This window comes from Benincasa hispida, chromosome 5 (assembly GCF_009727055.1).
Source record: "Benincasa hispida cultivar B227 chromosome 5, ASM972705v1, whole genome shotgun sequence".
NCBI lineage: Eukaryota > Viridiplantae > Streptophyta > Magnoliopsida > Cucurbitales > Cucurbitaceae > Benincasa > Benincasa hispida.
In genome coordinates, this window is record NC_052353.1 from 39066522 (window position 1) to 39082528 (window position 16007).

At 35.6% G+C, this 16007-nt stretch overlaps 1 protein-coding gene across 1 annotated transcript; it reads right to left on the reverse strand.

The window, feature by feature from the left end:
* Positions 1 to 303: 303 nt before the first annotated feature.
* On the reverse strand, positions 304 to 1951 carry LOC120078475 (scopoletin glucosyltransferase-like). Its single transcript, XM_039032744.1, has one exon. The coding sequence runs from the start codon at positions 1803 to 1805 to the stop codon at positions 363 to 365; it is 1443 nt and encodes a 480-aa protein (XP_038888672.1). The 5' UTR covers positions 1806 to 1951; the 3' UTR covers positions 304 to 362.
* Between the last annotated feature and the right edge of the window lie 14056 nt (positions 1952 to 16007).

Here is a 16007-nt window from a genome sequence, read left to right on the forward strand (position 1 = left end):
GGATTGTACTAATCTATTGTACCATTAGATAACTTCCAAAGAAAATGTGTCATGTAGCAATTTATTTAGAGGTAGTTGCAAATAAAGCATTCAAATACAAAGTATTAGTATATATAGTACAATGCAAAAATTTTTAATCTAATTCTAAAATGTATCCATGAAAGAGCATCACTAATAGAAGTTATCGGCGATAGAGTTTATAATTAGTAAATTTTACTATATTGGCAATTTTTTTTCTAAAAAAATAACTATATTCTTAATTATTAATCTTAAGAAGTTTGCCATATACCATATATACCCATATCATGTTGAACATATAAAGATGCGGAAACGGTAGCATACATTTCAGTTACTATTCACATCTAAAAGGCCAAAGATTTCAATTCCACAATCAAAGCATCTACAGTCAAATACGACGATCCATCTTCCCCAACCGCCTTCTTCGCCTTCTCTGCAAATTTTCTTGCTCTGTTTCTCATCTCTTCCCCTTCTTCTTCCTCCATTACTCTCCTAATCGCCTTCTCCACAGCTTCTCTTCCAACGAAATCTCCCACAATTTTCACCCATTTCTGAACCCCAACAGCAACTCCAATTTTCAGAACCTCCGTCACCAATTTCTCGTTGTAAAACTGCTCGGCCCCCACCGGCCACGTCACCATCGGAACCCCTGCCGCCACCCCTTCCAGCGTCGAATTCCACCCGCAGTGGGTCACAAATCCACCCACCGCCGGGTGATCCAATATCAAAAGCTGCGGCGCCCATCCTCTTATGATCAACCCTTTTCCTTCCATCCTCTGTTCGTAACCCTCTGGCAACCAATTTCGCTCCTCTGCCTCTTCTTCCTCTTTCCCTTTCCTGATAACCCAAATAAAATTTTGCCCAGAAGCTTCAAGCCCAATCGCGATCTCTTTAAGCTGAACAGAGTTGAATTTAGCCAAACTTCCAAAACACACATACACAACCGAATTGAGTTTCTGGGAATCGAGCCATTTCAAGCACTCATCCTCGTCAATGGCGGATTCTCTTCCTCTGTGTATGATTTCTTGAGTTTCAGTGTTGCATAATGAAAGTGGGCCAATTAGCCACATCTTTCTTCCCAAGACATCTCTGTAACAATCTGCATACTCTGCTTCCAGCTCGTAAAAACTGTTCACAACAACCCCATAACAACACGATACCGACTCATCAACCTTGGCTATAAATTTGCTAAATTCATTCTCAATATTCTCGGGATCGAGTGCAGGGAGTTGCATTTTGGTTAACTTAATGTCCCCGGGGAGATAAGGAATGAGAAAATGCTCTGTATCGGACAAAACACGCTTGTGCGGCTCATGGATTCGAATGAACTCTAAAGCACAATGAGAGAAACAACTAGTTCCTTGGAAGATCAACCTGGGGATCCCAATTTTAGCAGCGACATCGTTTGTCCAAGGGAAGAACATATCAGCCAAAATACAATGAGGGCGATACTGCAACAGAGCATGTTCAAGCTGATCTTGAAGCAAAGTGGTGGCAGCGAAGAATTTGGGGAGCAAATGAAGGCTTGGAAGGGAGTCGGCATTTTCACAAGCATCTGGTAGGCCAGCTTCTACAGAAGGGAGCTTAAGGGGAAGAAGGTGAATCAATGAATTGGAATTATGAAGTGATTTGGAAATGGAGATGGAATTGAGAGGAGTTGTGACGATGGTGATCTTGACGCCGCGAGATGCGAAGAGCTTGGCCATGTCGATGATGGGAATCATGTGGCCGTGAGCCATGAATGGGAACAGAAACATATGAAGCTCACACCCATTTTGGCTGCACATTACTTTATTATAGAAGAGAGTTTAAAGAAGAGGATGGAGATGAAGAACAGAGAGGAGGTTACAGAGTTCATATAGAAGAACTTTGTGCTCTGTGGATGGAAATTGATATTTCGTATACATTTTTCCATTTCCCTAAAGAAAAAAAATCTTGGAATGTGTCCTTAAATTTAAATTTATGAATTATACATATTGAAAAAGCAATTTAGAATCCTTACGCTTGTATCCTTATATGACAATTTTAGCTAGAAATTTTTGTTTTCAAATTTGATATCTAAAGAGGTTAATTTGATATCGCACTTTCTGAAGCTTCTTTAGCAACGAACAAGTCAGCCAATAAAATTTCGCAAATAGTTTGATGGTAAGAATAGAGAAGAGAAAGATTATAGTAGGCTAGAAGTAAGCACGACAGCTTTATAACATACTATTTCGGGTATGGGGAAGAAAAAAAGAAATAAGTAATCTATAAATATGAACATGGGTTAGGTTGGATTGGATTGAAGCATCTTTTAGATTCAATTCAATAGTTCGGGTTATAAATTTCTTCAACACAAACCATCTTTATTAAATAATGAACCCGACCCGACCATGAAATATTTTGATTGGATTCGTTCAGGTTACTCAGATCATTGTTTACATTCTTATTTAAAAAAGAAGTAACATGTTAATATGTAAAAAAAAATTGTTTAATTATTTTCACTTATTGAAATAAGATTAGCCAATCAATTTAATTATATTATGAAAAACTTATTTCCATAATGTTAAAAAATTATTTTAAACCATTAATGAATAATAAATAATCTTTAAAAAAAACTTATGAAATTAAGTAAAATTAAACTAAATATATGTATATATAATTGTATTGGAAGTAAAAATGCATACATTTTAATACTAATAAAAAAATTCAGGTTAGTTTAGATTGGCTCGAGTTATTTTTTGTGAACACATGAACCAACCTGATTCATGAAGTTTTCATTTATTTTAATTCAACCCAACCCAGATGAATTAATAACCCAATCCGAACCGTACGGATTGGGTAGGGTTGATCAAATTTTTCAGGTCATTGGGTTTTTTGAACACCCCTAATCATTATTAATATATTAATACTAACGTTATACAAACCAATATGGATAAAGCTCCATGGGTATAAATCTTGTACTAAGTATGACCTTAAGTTTTGTGCATCCCACATATTGTCAACAAAAAATTTATGTGTCATTGTTGGAATATCTTGAGTCATTTTATGAGATTTCTACCTATCTCATTTTTAGGGGAAAGGGGATGAGAGGGGACTTTTTTTTTTTTAGTATACCTTTGGTCTAGACTAATATTTGTAGATCTAATGACAATACTAGAGGGGTGAATAGAGTTACCTGCAAATTTATTAATCTAATTGTACGACGATACTTGAATTTAATTAAAAAAAAACTAGCTATAAGCAACCAATTTAAAGTAATAGTTAATATCACAATTATGTAAAATATCAAATCAATCCTAACATGCAATATAAAAATTAGAAAAGAAATGACGTACAAAATAAAAGGAGTTCTAAAAAAAGCTGAAGATGTCGAAATTTATACCGGTTCGATAATATGCCTATGTCCTCTCTAAAACTCCTTACTTATTTCACTTAGAAAAGTTCTCTTGTAGGTGAAAACAAAACATACACAATTTTTTTTTCCCACCTACACTAAAGAAAAACTCGGATACTTCATTGATTCAGGTTCTAATATATTTTTTTTAATCTTAATATTCACAAGTTTTGCTCTATGACATTCCAACAATTTTCTCACACAGATCACACTTGTAAAAATTACAAAGAATGAGAGATAGATGAATTTTTAGCACTTGGAGGATGAATAAATAAGGAATATGTTTGTTGGAATTTTTTTTTTTGTTTTTTTTCAAGAAGTGCCTAGAAGGACGAAGATTGATGATCATAAAATATGAGTGATTTAACATCAACCATTGGTTTTAAGGTAAAACGAACGAATGATTAAGATTAAATAGAGAGAAAATAATGGAAATTAAATTTAGGGAGGGAAAAAAAATTGAGAATCAAATTTTGGAAGGAAATCCCTTTTTCCCATATTTTCCTTGTTTACAAATTAAAAAAATTTAGGATACCGAATCTTTTTAAATATTTACATTTTATAGCAAAAAAAGGTTTAGAAGCTTCTTGTTATAAAAGGTAAATATTTTCGTGATTTTTCGGTTTATAAGAATTTTGCATGTATATTAACCTAGGGTGTTCATTTTGTTCACCCCACTCAGACCCCTCATCTCAGTATCTCACGCCTCATGGTCTCACCTCAGTGCAGAATCTCTCTCATTATCACGGTCTTCTGTTGAGTCTAAGATGGCTATGTATATATGTACTATATGGGTATGTCTAATTTGAATGCAATTTTTCTTTGTTTGCATCTCATGTATGAGTTTGGGGGGTCATTTTCTTTTTTTTGGGATTAGTTCTATTTTTCAGCTTCTTCGTGTGCCCTTCTTGCATGAGTGTTGGGAAAGAGAAATGTAGCTAAAATAGTGAACCTATTAACAAGAGGTTAATTCTGTGTTTTCTCCAGCTGTAGATCTTGTTCTTACATCGATTGATTTAAGCAAATTTTGAGTCAATTTAGAGTACAAGCAATTTGGCCACACCCCATGACCAATTTTAACTGGTTTAAGCTTGTTCCATCAGTGGGAAGCCTGGGAGAAGGCTTTCCCTTTGAGAGTACAAGTAAGCTGACTTGACCGGACAACCCAACCCGCCGACCAACCCAAAAATTGATGGGTTGGGTTGGATTTGGTTGGTCCATCTATAGAATCAGTAGAGTTGAAAATTTGACCGTTCTAAATTTTTGGGTTGGTTCGAACAAATTCTCTAATTCGATCGGATCCAACCCATGTACATCTCTAGTTATAATTTTATTTGATTGCGAGTAATCTCATCTTTCTTCTTTTTTTTTTTCTTTTTCTTTTCATCTCGTCTACCACGTGTCATCTTAGGGTTTGTCCACACTTGACATGTTATTGCCACATCATTGACTACATCAAATTTTTCTTTCAAATCTTCTTTTGACCTTCATTTGATGCCCAATTTAAATAAATTCAAAGTGAGTTGAAATCATAGAACTTTAAAACACTAAATCTTAATGAATTTATTTATTATCATTAAAACATATGGTATGATTGAAACTTGTCAAACTAACAATATTCACATTCTCAATATATTGATTTACACTGAAGTTGTCTAAAATTATATGTTGGTTGATACGTTTATCTACCCTGATGAACTCCTGTTTTGAAGGCTTTTATTAGGTAGTTTAAGACTATCGAACTGTATTATTGCCACAATAGAATTCAGGTATTCTATTAGAAAATGCATTTAGTCATTTTTACAAAATAATAATAATAATAATTGTGGGGTTAACTATTTCTCAATTGTAGGGCTTAGATTTACCTTCTCTTTTTTTTTTTTTTTTTTCTTTTTTCCTTTTTGGAATTTTGGTTATTGATTTGAAAAGATTCATTAAATAATAAAGTTGTATTTAAAGTGTCTGATAATATATGTGGGGGATTTTAAAAAATAGATTAATAAGGAAAAATATTTACCCAAATAGCCAAAATTTAATTATACTTGTTAGACGTTGTTATAAATATCTGTCACGGATAGATACTTATAGACGTTGATAGAAATTTATCAGTGTCTGTCAATGATTAAACTAATAAAAGTTATCACTATATTATGAGTGATAAAAACTGATACGCTTCTATTATTGATAGAGATTGATAGAAATTTATGAGTATTTTTTTGCTAGTTCTGTGAATAATTTGACATTATTCTATCTGTGAAAATTTCTCTAATAAATTTATAAACTATAAAGATCGTTGATATTATAAAATAAATGTTACATCAAATCTCAACTATTATGAGGATATATTTAAGAGTAATTTTGAAATGAATAAAAATACGTTGTCATGTCAAATATTGCTTTCATTTTAAAATGGTCATGTTCGCAAACAGTAGTTAAGGGCCACATATTTGGTATAATCTAGGTCTCAATTTTATGTTTTCACATTCATTTGAATTAAAAAAATATATGTTTGGTTAACAAATCTAGATTCCATATTTTTAAATTTTTTTTCTAATTATGTGATTTAAATAGTACAAATATTAAAGAAGAATTTTTTTGAAAACTCAATGTATCTAAATTATATTAAAAATAATAAAAATGTTAATAAATATAAGTTAGATATTATAAACTCAATTCATAATTATTAAACTAGAATATAAATGATATAATGTAATGTAAATTATATGATAGTACAAGTAATAATTATTCAAACTTTTTAACATAATACACATTAATTAATCAATTATTAATAGTTTATATTCAATCTAATGCTAAGTTGATAAGTACAACTAATTTTGTAATTTGTTATATAGATTTAAATATATTTAAAATAATTATTTAAATGAAAATTCAACTATGAGACACATATCACAAAATATGAAACACATCTATGTTATTTTAAATCATTATTTTCAAATTTTTATATTCAGATTGTCTACCAAAGAGGCACAAGTAATTTCAAAACAATCTTAGATAATTTAAAGTGATTTCTAATCAATCACCTTTGAGAGATTTTGATTTTAAATCCACTATCGTTTTAAAAAACAAAAAAACAAAAAAACATTTTCCTACTTCACTTTATTTTTTTCTAAAATTATGTGGAGTTAATTTTTTTTTTTTTTCATTCTAAAATTGTTGATTTCTCCATAATTATTTATCTCTATTTTTCCAACTCACTTTTTAGTTTTTCTACATTTAAAGTTTTTATTATACTTTTTCTGACTTTATTTTCTCTCAAATGCTTATTGTGGCGCTTAGAACTTGCTCACATTAGATGTCGCTATAAATGTCTCTTGGACTTGACCTCCAACCCATTTCTCCTTATATTTGGTCTTAAAGTTTCTTCGAACTGACCTGCGCAAAAGATCCTTGTATCAATGTGGTGCCAAATCTACCACACAGTTCAATGTCTAAATTAGTACAGGGAGTGTATAGCTTAACTAAGCATACAATTAAGGTCATGACTTTCCTTTATATATTACTTACTTTTCCCTTTTTTGGGATCATCAAATGAGACCATTTATAGACTTATAGCTTCCTTTCACACTCACATCTAGTTCCATGTAACAGCAGCGATGTCAGGATGGTTGTGGGACTTGAGGTTATATCCTTCCTGTAACGTCTGTTTGGGGATACGTGCAATGCCAATAATGGCAAGGAGATTATGAGTCTCGAGGTTGCATGGAGCCACATGAGCTCGTCTGGTCAACTAAAAGCATTAAGCTTGACTTGATTATACCTTGAGCTCATCTGGTTGGCTCGACTATCCCTTGAGCTCATATGGTCGGCTTGGAATCTAAGGCTCTAACTTTTTCCTTTTGGAACACGCATTTCCCCATGTCACCTCCCAATTTCTTTTAGACTTGAGCTTGCTGAAAGACTTTGGGTCTTGCTAGGGAAACCTTCAAAACAATTTTATTTCTCACTTTCTCTCTATCCAACATTTTTTAAACTACTAAAATTTTATCTGTAGTAAAATATCTGTTAATCTCACTATTTTTTTCCTCTATCTACAATATTTGTATACCACTAGTCCTTACTGACTTTTATTCTCTAAAAGTTTTTATCCCTTCCTTTAATATTTCTCTTAAAGTTATTTTTCTTAAAGTTTATTTTATAACAAATTGCATCATCTCTAATGGTGACTATAAGGTATGTTGGCATATGTTGGCAAACGTCATTACGTCCTGCATTCCTTGCCATGCGCCAATGTGCCAACTTAAGATGTGACAGATTGGTTCACCTTTTGCTGTGAAGTTATTGTATTAACTACAACAGTGGTTATATTGACGTCAATACGCCATCTGCTTATAGATGTGTTGAATATACGTTGTAAACATGCTGTAGATATATCGACCATATGTAGCAAAAATGTTGTCGATTTTATTTGGAGATGGAAAAGCAAACACGCAACCATCAAACTTGAAGATGGAAAAGCAGCGATACAACCATCAAACTTGGAGATGGAAAAGTAGGAATGCAACCTCGAACTTGGAGATGGAGAAGCAGCAGCGCAACCATCGAACCTAGAGATAGAAAAACAGCAATGCAACTATCAAAATTGGAGATGGAGAAGCAGCAGTGAAACCATAGAACTTAGAGATGGAGAAGAAATGATGCAACCATCAAACTTGGAGATGGAAAAGTAGTAATACAACCACCGAACTAGGAGATGGAGAAGCAATAATGCAACCATCAAACTTGGAGATGGAGAAGCAGCAGTGCAATCCTCAAACATAGAGATGGAACAAGCAACAATGCAACCATCAACCTTGGAAATGCAGCAACAGGGAAGATTGTAAACTTGAATTTGAAGAGACACAGTGAATTATCCAAACTTGAACTTGAGGAAGTCTCTTTGTATCCTCCACTCTTGATCTTGAAGATGCAACAGTGAAGCGTTCGAACCTGACTTTGAAGTTTTTTTTACTAGACTGAACTTAAGGTTTCCCTTAAGCTACCTACATAACTTGTAATGGATAGGGATCAAGTCATAACGTAGATCAAATGATCTTTTTTTTTTTTTTTTTTTTTTTTTGCTTTTTGTTGCTTTTTTACTGGACTGAGTTTAAAGTTTCCTTCAAACTGCTTATGTACCATTTATAATAAATAGAGATTAAGTCATAACGTAGTTTAACATTTTTTTCGAGTCGTTCACCTTTTAAGCTCATGTAAGCCAGGAGCAACATGCAGTTTATACTCTTACAATAAGGAGTATCTACATTTAAACTTCAGAAGCTCTTGTTTCATCATTGCTTTGTTCATCTTCTTCAGAAGCTTTTATTTCATCAAGACTAATATTTTGTTCTTGAGATTTCAAACAATTTAAATTCCAAGAACATATTGCACTTCTCCCGGATTTTTCATTTGGAATAATGGAGATACCCTAGTTTTTAATATAAATAAGAAATCCAACATTATTCCCAATGAGAACGATATCATTTACATACAACACAAGAAAAGCAACAATACTTTTGATGATTTTCTTATAAACACAAGGTTATCTATATTTTGTTCTGTCACACCCCGTCCTAGACTACTCTCTGAGCCTAGGAAAGAACATGACTGCAGCAGTTATCAACCCTTTTGTTGACACTTACTGCCTAATAACACTTGTGGAAATAACTCTGATACCAATGAACAAATTCAACAACCAACTGATTAAGTCAAGGAGATAACAACAACGGATTAGATAGACCCATTTTATTACAACAATGTAACATTTATACAACTCCAAGACTTAGCTACAAAGTTTACAACAACAACTGTAAAACCCTCCGGAAGTGTAACTGTAGCATGTGGCAGACCTTGATCTTAGCAGCACCTTGGAACTCCTCACCTTTCGCTACCTAGGGGGGGAGGGGTAAAACATGAGCTATACAGCCCAGTGAATGGTGCCTTTAGATAAACAAATAACTTTGACTACAAAAATATACTTTTTGGAAATCAAAGCATAGTCAACAAGAACATTACCACAAGTTCACAATTATGTCTCCAGCCAGACCGTTGGATTAACCCTAGCTCAACTGCTAGTTTAAAAACAATCAACCTCAGCTTGACCGTTGGTTATTACATAATATGAACATCCCCTTTACCACTGGTTTTCCCTGGCAGGATCATACCTTTTCCTCAACACTTTCACACGTATACTAAAGCAATGTATCAATAATTTCTGTGCAAACTTTCCCTGTACCCTATTATCCTACCAATGTGCACATCGACTATTTGCCCGCTAGTTATGCTTAGGTAACTTGACTATATTTCCCATCGGTCGTCACCGATTACCATTTCCCACCGACCGAAGCCAACTATATTTTTCCACCAAGTACCTTTTCAAGCATGCTAACTATATATCCCAGATACAATTTCAGTTTCCAAAACAAACATACAAGCAATATCTTAACAAGCATAGTAATCAGATAAACATATATCCCTGATCATGCCAATTTAACATTATCCCTTATATATATTTACCTATATATAGAAATTATATAAAAAATACAACACATAATAACCACTCACCTTGGTTGGTTAGGAACTTTCCTTTCCGAAGTTCCTTAGGTTTCCTTGGTTCCCTTTTGAATCCTAAATTCCATATTCAAATATCAGCTTAGATTACTCAGAGTTCCAGACCTTATTTTAACATACTTTCTTCTGAAAACATGTTCTAAAATGTCTCAGGAATCTTACCTCAAAATCTTAGCTTATAACTTCTCCTGATTTGGCCGGAATCATCAAAAAATCAGGGTTGGCCTAAGCTTACCCAATAGCTCGACCATTCTGTCTTTTCCTCATTCTCCAGCCCAATTCCTTGGAGATTATTCTCCGGCAGCCCTACCTAAAAACTAGACTCTCCTAGCTTTAAGATGGCTTTAGAATCACTCCAAACTCACAAGTATTCTAGGAGAACTCCTCGTTCTAATTTGGTGCTGTTTCCAGACTTCTGTCTAACTGCGTCCCCCTTGAAGCTTTATGATCAACGCATAGATTTGCTATCAATGCAATGTTTAATCAGGTTTCCCACTCTTCTTAATGTCTTTTGAATTTTGATCTGAAAAGAAGTCCTTGGCCCTATTTATAGGCGTCCAAAAACTCTCTAAGGTCGACACCTCCTACTTGGCCGCATGTCTAAGTGTCTCTTCCCCACACCATCAACGCAACCTTCAATCAACGCAATCTAAGGTGTCTTCTTCATCCTTAGCCAGCACAAAATGCTTAAATTTTTCATGTCTTCTTATACATCTACCTCATTTGCTTAAGGCTTAAGATTTCTTCCCAACAAGCCACATGTTAGGATGACGTCCTTGAATACGTTCATCCTTCATATGCGTTCATCCATCTTATGCGTTCATCCAACCTCATATGCATTAACCACAAATGCGCCACATGCCCTCGGATGTCTAATGCGTAGCACATGCACTTAACCGTATAGCACATTCAACCAATGCATAGCCACATCACCAACGCATAGCACATCACCAACGCATAGTGCATCACCAACGCATAGCACATCACCAACGCATAGTGCATCACTAACGCATAGTGCATCACCAATGCATAGTACATCACCAATACATAACACATCACTATTGCATCCATCGCATCCATCGCTGCTTGCCATCGCATAACACTGCCACATCCATTGCATCCATCGCATCCATCGTGCAACATCACCGCATGTCATCGCATCCATCGCATCCATCGCATCCATCGCTGCATGCCATCACATACTACCAATGCATTCCTTCGACCGCATGCCTCCATCGCATACTACCAACACATTTCTTCGGCCGCATCACCGCATGTCATCAACGCATAGCGTTGCCGTATGTCATCGACGCATAGCACCACCCCATGTCATCAATGCATAGCACCACCGCATGTCATCAACGCATAGCACCGCCGCATAGTATCGACACATAGCATCACGTATGACATCAACGCATGGTACTACTGTATACCATCGACGCATACCCCCATGACCGCATGCCATCACACCACCATAACCTACCAACACATCTCCTTCCGCTACATGCCTTGGCCGCATGAACGCATACCATCGTGTCCAACACATCCATCACAGCCGTCGTACCCCATGCGTTGATCTAATCTCCTGCCACATAGACACATACCATTGTGTTCAACGCATCCTTCTCCGCATGCCTCTATCCATCGCATCCATAGCATCTAACGCATCTAACGCATCCAACGTCCAGCGCCCTTGGATACGCAACTTAAGGCTACCGCATACCCGATCAATGTGTGTGCGTGCCTCCAGTGCCTTGCGTCCATGTCCGCATAACTTAAGGCTGCCGCATGTGTTTTCTAACCTCCCAAATAACTCTAATGACCAATGCATGGCACCACACCAACACAAGGCCAACGCATGAGAAACTCTTGACAATGCCTCTTCCCAATACTTCGGCCAATCATGCGTCCAACCTTACAAACGCATGGTTGCCTTCTCAACTTATGCGTTAATGTCTCCTAACACTTAACTCATGGGTCCTTTTGACCTTACACTTAGTCAAATTTCACCAATTAAAGCTTAACTCAAAACTACTCAAGGAAAATCTATTCAACACTTAGAAATTTTCTTCACTTCAACATAGGATTTAACTTTCACTTAGTTAATTTCCTTAATCATCTGCTTAAGTAAGGAAAATGGAAATCTGAGTTTCACATGTTCAAAGCCATGAGATTTAATTGCATTATCAGACATTATATTCTAAGATCTGGATGCTTGTTTCAATCTATAAATGGATCGTTTCAACTTACAAACTTTTTGCTCCTGACCTTGTTTTATGAATCCATCTGGTTGATTCACGTAGATGCTCTCATCTAGATTGTCATTCAAAAAAGCAGTCTTGATATCCATTGCCATCATAATATATGGTAATGGATAAGAGAATGCAAATAGAATTTAACATTGTAATAGGAGAAAAGGTTTCTTCAAAATCAACCTTTTTTACTTGGGTATAACCTTTTGCCACAAGCTTGGTTTGAACCTTTCCATCTACACATCTTTTCCTATTGTAGATCCATTTGCAACTTATAGATTTTACTCCCATCAGGTCGATCTACAAGATCCCAGACTAAATTGGAATACATAAATTTCATTTAAAGATTCATGGCTTTGACCCATTCATCTTTACCAATATCTTCCATTGTCTGCTTAAAGGAAAATGAATCCTCAACACCATCATCAGATATGATGTCACACCCCCTCCCAGATTACCCTCTTAATCAGAAAGAGGATATGACCATGGTAGTTACTAGCCCTACCGTCAACACTCACCAATTTAGCTTTCTAACCTAAATGCCAACCTGTTAAACATTAATAATGTATGCATCCAGTATGACATAACATCTACGGAAAAAATATATACCGTTGGGCCCAAACATCTCTTACAAAGTCCTAGTCCCTCTCAAAACATGTGTACATAAACAGATCATCAACCTAAGTTGCAACGACCCAACCCCCTAGGACTTAGGTAAGGCCGTTACTAAAATAAATGCATGCACAAAATTTAAAATGACGCTCAGTTATTTGAAATAAATGCTAATTAAATAAGAGAAGTTCAAAAGACATTTATTAAATGCAATTGTTAAAACAGTTAATAGGGTACCCAAAATTCTTAAAGACTAACAAAGGCATATAAGAGAAATAATCCTTAGTAATAAATTTTAAACAATAAAACTAAATATCAAATTTCAAGATGCAGAAGCGAAAAGGTCTAGTCCCAGTGACACGATCACGAATTCCGCTGCGCAATCTCAAGTACATCTTTACCTTTTCCTAAAACATCAACATAAGAAAGGATGAGTATGAAATACTCGTAAGTAGCCCCACCACTGAGTTCAGGCTAGGCATCTATGTCCTCTAGATACCCACATATGGCACATAAACACATGAAACAGACAAGAGCACTGAGTCCTATCCTATTGTAGTTAAGTATGCCCACAAAACTGGTGAATCCCGAAGGAAACACAAAACTGGTGAATCCCGGAGGAAACACAAAACTGGTGAATCTCGAACGAACAAAAAACTGGTGAATCCCAAAGGAAACAAAAAACTAGTGAATCCCGAAGGAAATACAAACTGGTGAATCACGAAGGAAACACAAACTGGTGGATCCCGAAGGAAACACAAAACCGGTGAATCCCGAAGGAAACACAAAACTGGTGAATCCTGATGGAAACACAAACTGGTGAATCCTGAAGGAAACACAAAACTGGTGAGCATCTAACTAATCAATGAGGATATTCACACAGTCTCAACGTTCAAAGAATCAACACCGTACAATTCTAAAACATACATAAAATCCTTGGTACCATGGCTCTATCACATACACATAATCCTCAACAACATCTTATACAACATTCATGTAAACCTTACATCATAATTCTACAACATACAAGTATGCCTCAACACCAGCAGATCAGACGTCGACATATGAAAACCCATACCATCACATACTAATGATCAAGTGCTTAGGTATGTATTTAAACAATTCAGAACTCATGCCAGAACATACTTTGATTCAGGTCATACTATCAATCAACAAGCTAACAATTTACCATAACATACACTCACCATGCTAGCATACAATTAAAGCCTGGCCCGTGGGCAGTTCCAGTGGTAAGATTACTTACATCGAAGTAAAAAATTATGTCTAAGAGACAAGCAAATTAATCTTCCTCCTAGCTTAGATGGATCTTGAATTAGGCCTAAACATAATCCAAATTTACAATTAATAAGAAAGAGCTTAGTTCCAATAACCAAATTAACCAAAATAATTCCCAATAATCTTACCCAAAAGCTTGTCGAAACCACAACCAAAATCCTCTTGACAGCACACTTTTAACTTCAAAGCTTCTCCAAAACTTGATTTTTAAACCCAAACAAATATGTGTCAATAGGTTGAAGCAGAACACCATTAGCCAATAAATCCAATTAAAATGGCACAATCTTACCCCAAATCCACAAGTTTCGACGACCTTTATTGTTGACAGCACAAACGACGAGAGACAACAGATCCAAAACACCCTTGCGTGACTGTCTGGTTATAAATCTTCAGATCTGGGCGCGAGTGATTGTGGGATCTCGAGGTTATGGGCGACGATTTGCAATCCACAGAGACTGGCGCGGATTAGCGAGCGACACCGTCGACGATCAGAGGCGGCAACTGCTGTGATACCGTCAACGATCAGAGGCGGCGACTGCTTCGTTGCCCAGACGACTAAAGGGAGTCGAGTCGACGCCGCTGAACAGGTGCTTGCGGTCAGAAAAAGAGGCGTGGTGTTTGTGGGTTTGGACATAGGCGGCGTTCGTGGGAAGAAAGAAGAGGGAAAAAATTGGGCATGCGATGCGAGGAAGAAGAAAGAAAGGGTTGGGGGGTTTAAAATATAATAATAACAAATGTATTGATGGAGGGTTTTAAAATATAATAATAATAAATGTATTGATGGGGGGTTTTAAAGTATAAATATAATAAATGTATTGATGGGGTTCTAAAATATAATAATAATAAATGTAGGAGTGATGGGGGTTTTAAAATGTAATAACAAAAAAAAAGTGTAATTATAATAAATTCTTTCCGTTTTGAAAGGAAAAATTAATTCCTGCCAACTTTCACATTGAAATTTAAAATTTAATCATTTTCCGCCAAACTTAAATTCCAAAAATGCCCTCTAACTAAGCAATTATTGAATTACCAAATAATAATGTTACTGAAATTACATTACTATATATAAAAAATATGCGGGGTGTTACATAAGTCTTCTTAATCGGCCAGGCCTTTCAATGGCAAGCAGCAATAGGATCAACCTTGAGGAATCTGACCGCTACCTGTAAATGGAAAACATAGAAAATCTGTGAGCTGGTAGCCTAGTGAGTGACTATAGAATCATATTACATCATATGTTACATCACCATAAACATGTGAGTATACTGATGAGTATCTCAAGCAACTTTTTCTAAATATAGCTTCAAACCATTCTCGTACATCATTAAACATCATTATTCCTTAGTTGAGAATGAGCCTACAACGCTTTAGCTCCTAACGTCTATTACCGGCCAAGAGACCCATACTTTGGCCTCCCTTTATTGGTGTATGGCCTAGGAGACCCATACTTCGGTCTCTCATTCAGAACTACCTACGTGCACGTGGAGTTTTCTAAGTACCATCAAAACCTTAGGTATTATTACCCAGATACCTTCTCCATGTCCTTCAATATCGGGTTATTTCATAGCATCAAATTAAGTTTCATTGCATATCATTTACACAAGAACTCATTCTATCATAGCCTTCCTCTAGGAAGCATATTTCAACATCAGAAACTTAACTTTTGTAATGATTTCACAACATACCTTGGCCTGTGTTAAACATATACAAGCTGGGGAAGATACGTTAAGCTATTCATTAACCATTTGTTGCTTGAGGGAGTATAAATTCACCATTAACATCACTGTAACTTACTTGGCCTTATATGCATAAGTATTGAAAACACTAAGTTCACTTAGTCACTCACAGCTCGTCGGGGCTCTTAACGGTTTATATGCTACTCCTAA

What these genes read in the sequence shown, in the direction of transcription:
- LOC120078475 (XM_039032744.1), bottom strand. Translation starts at nt 1,805, where the DNA reads ATGTGCAGCCAAAATGGGTGTGAGCTTCATATGTTTCTGTTCCCATTC.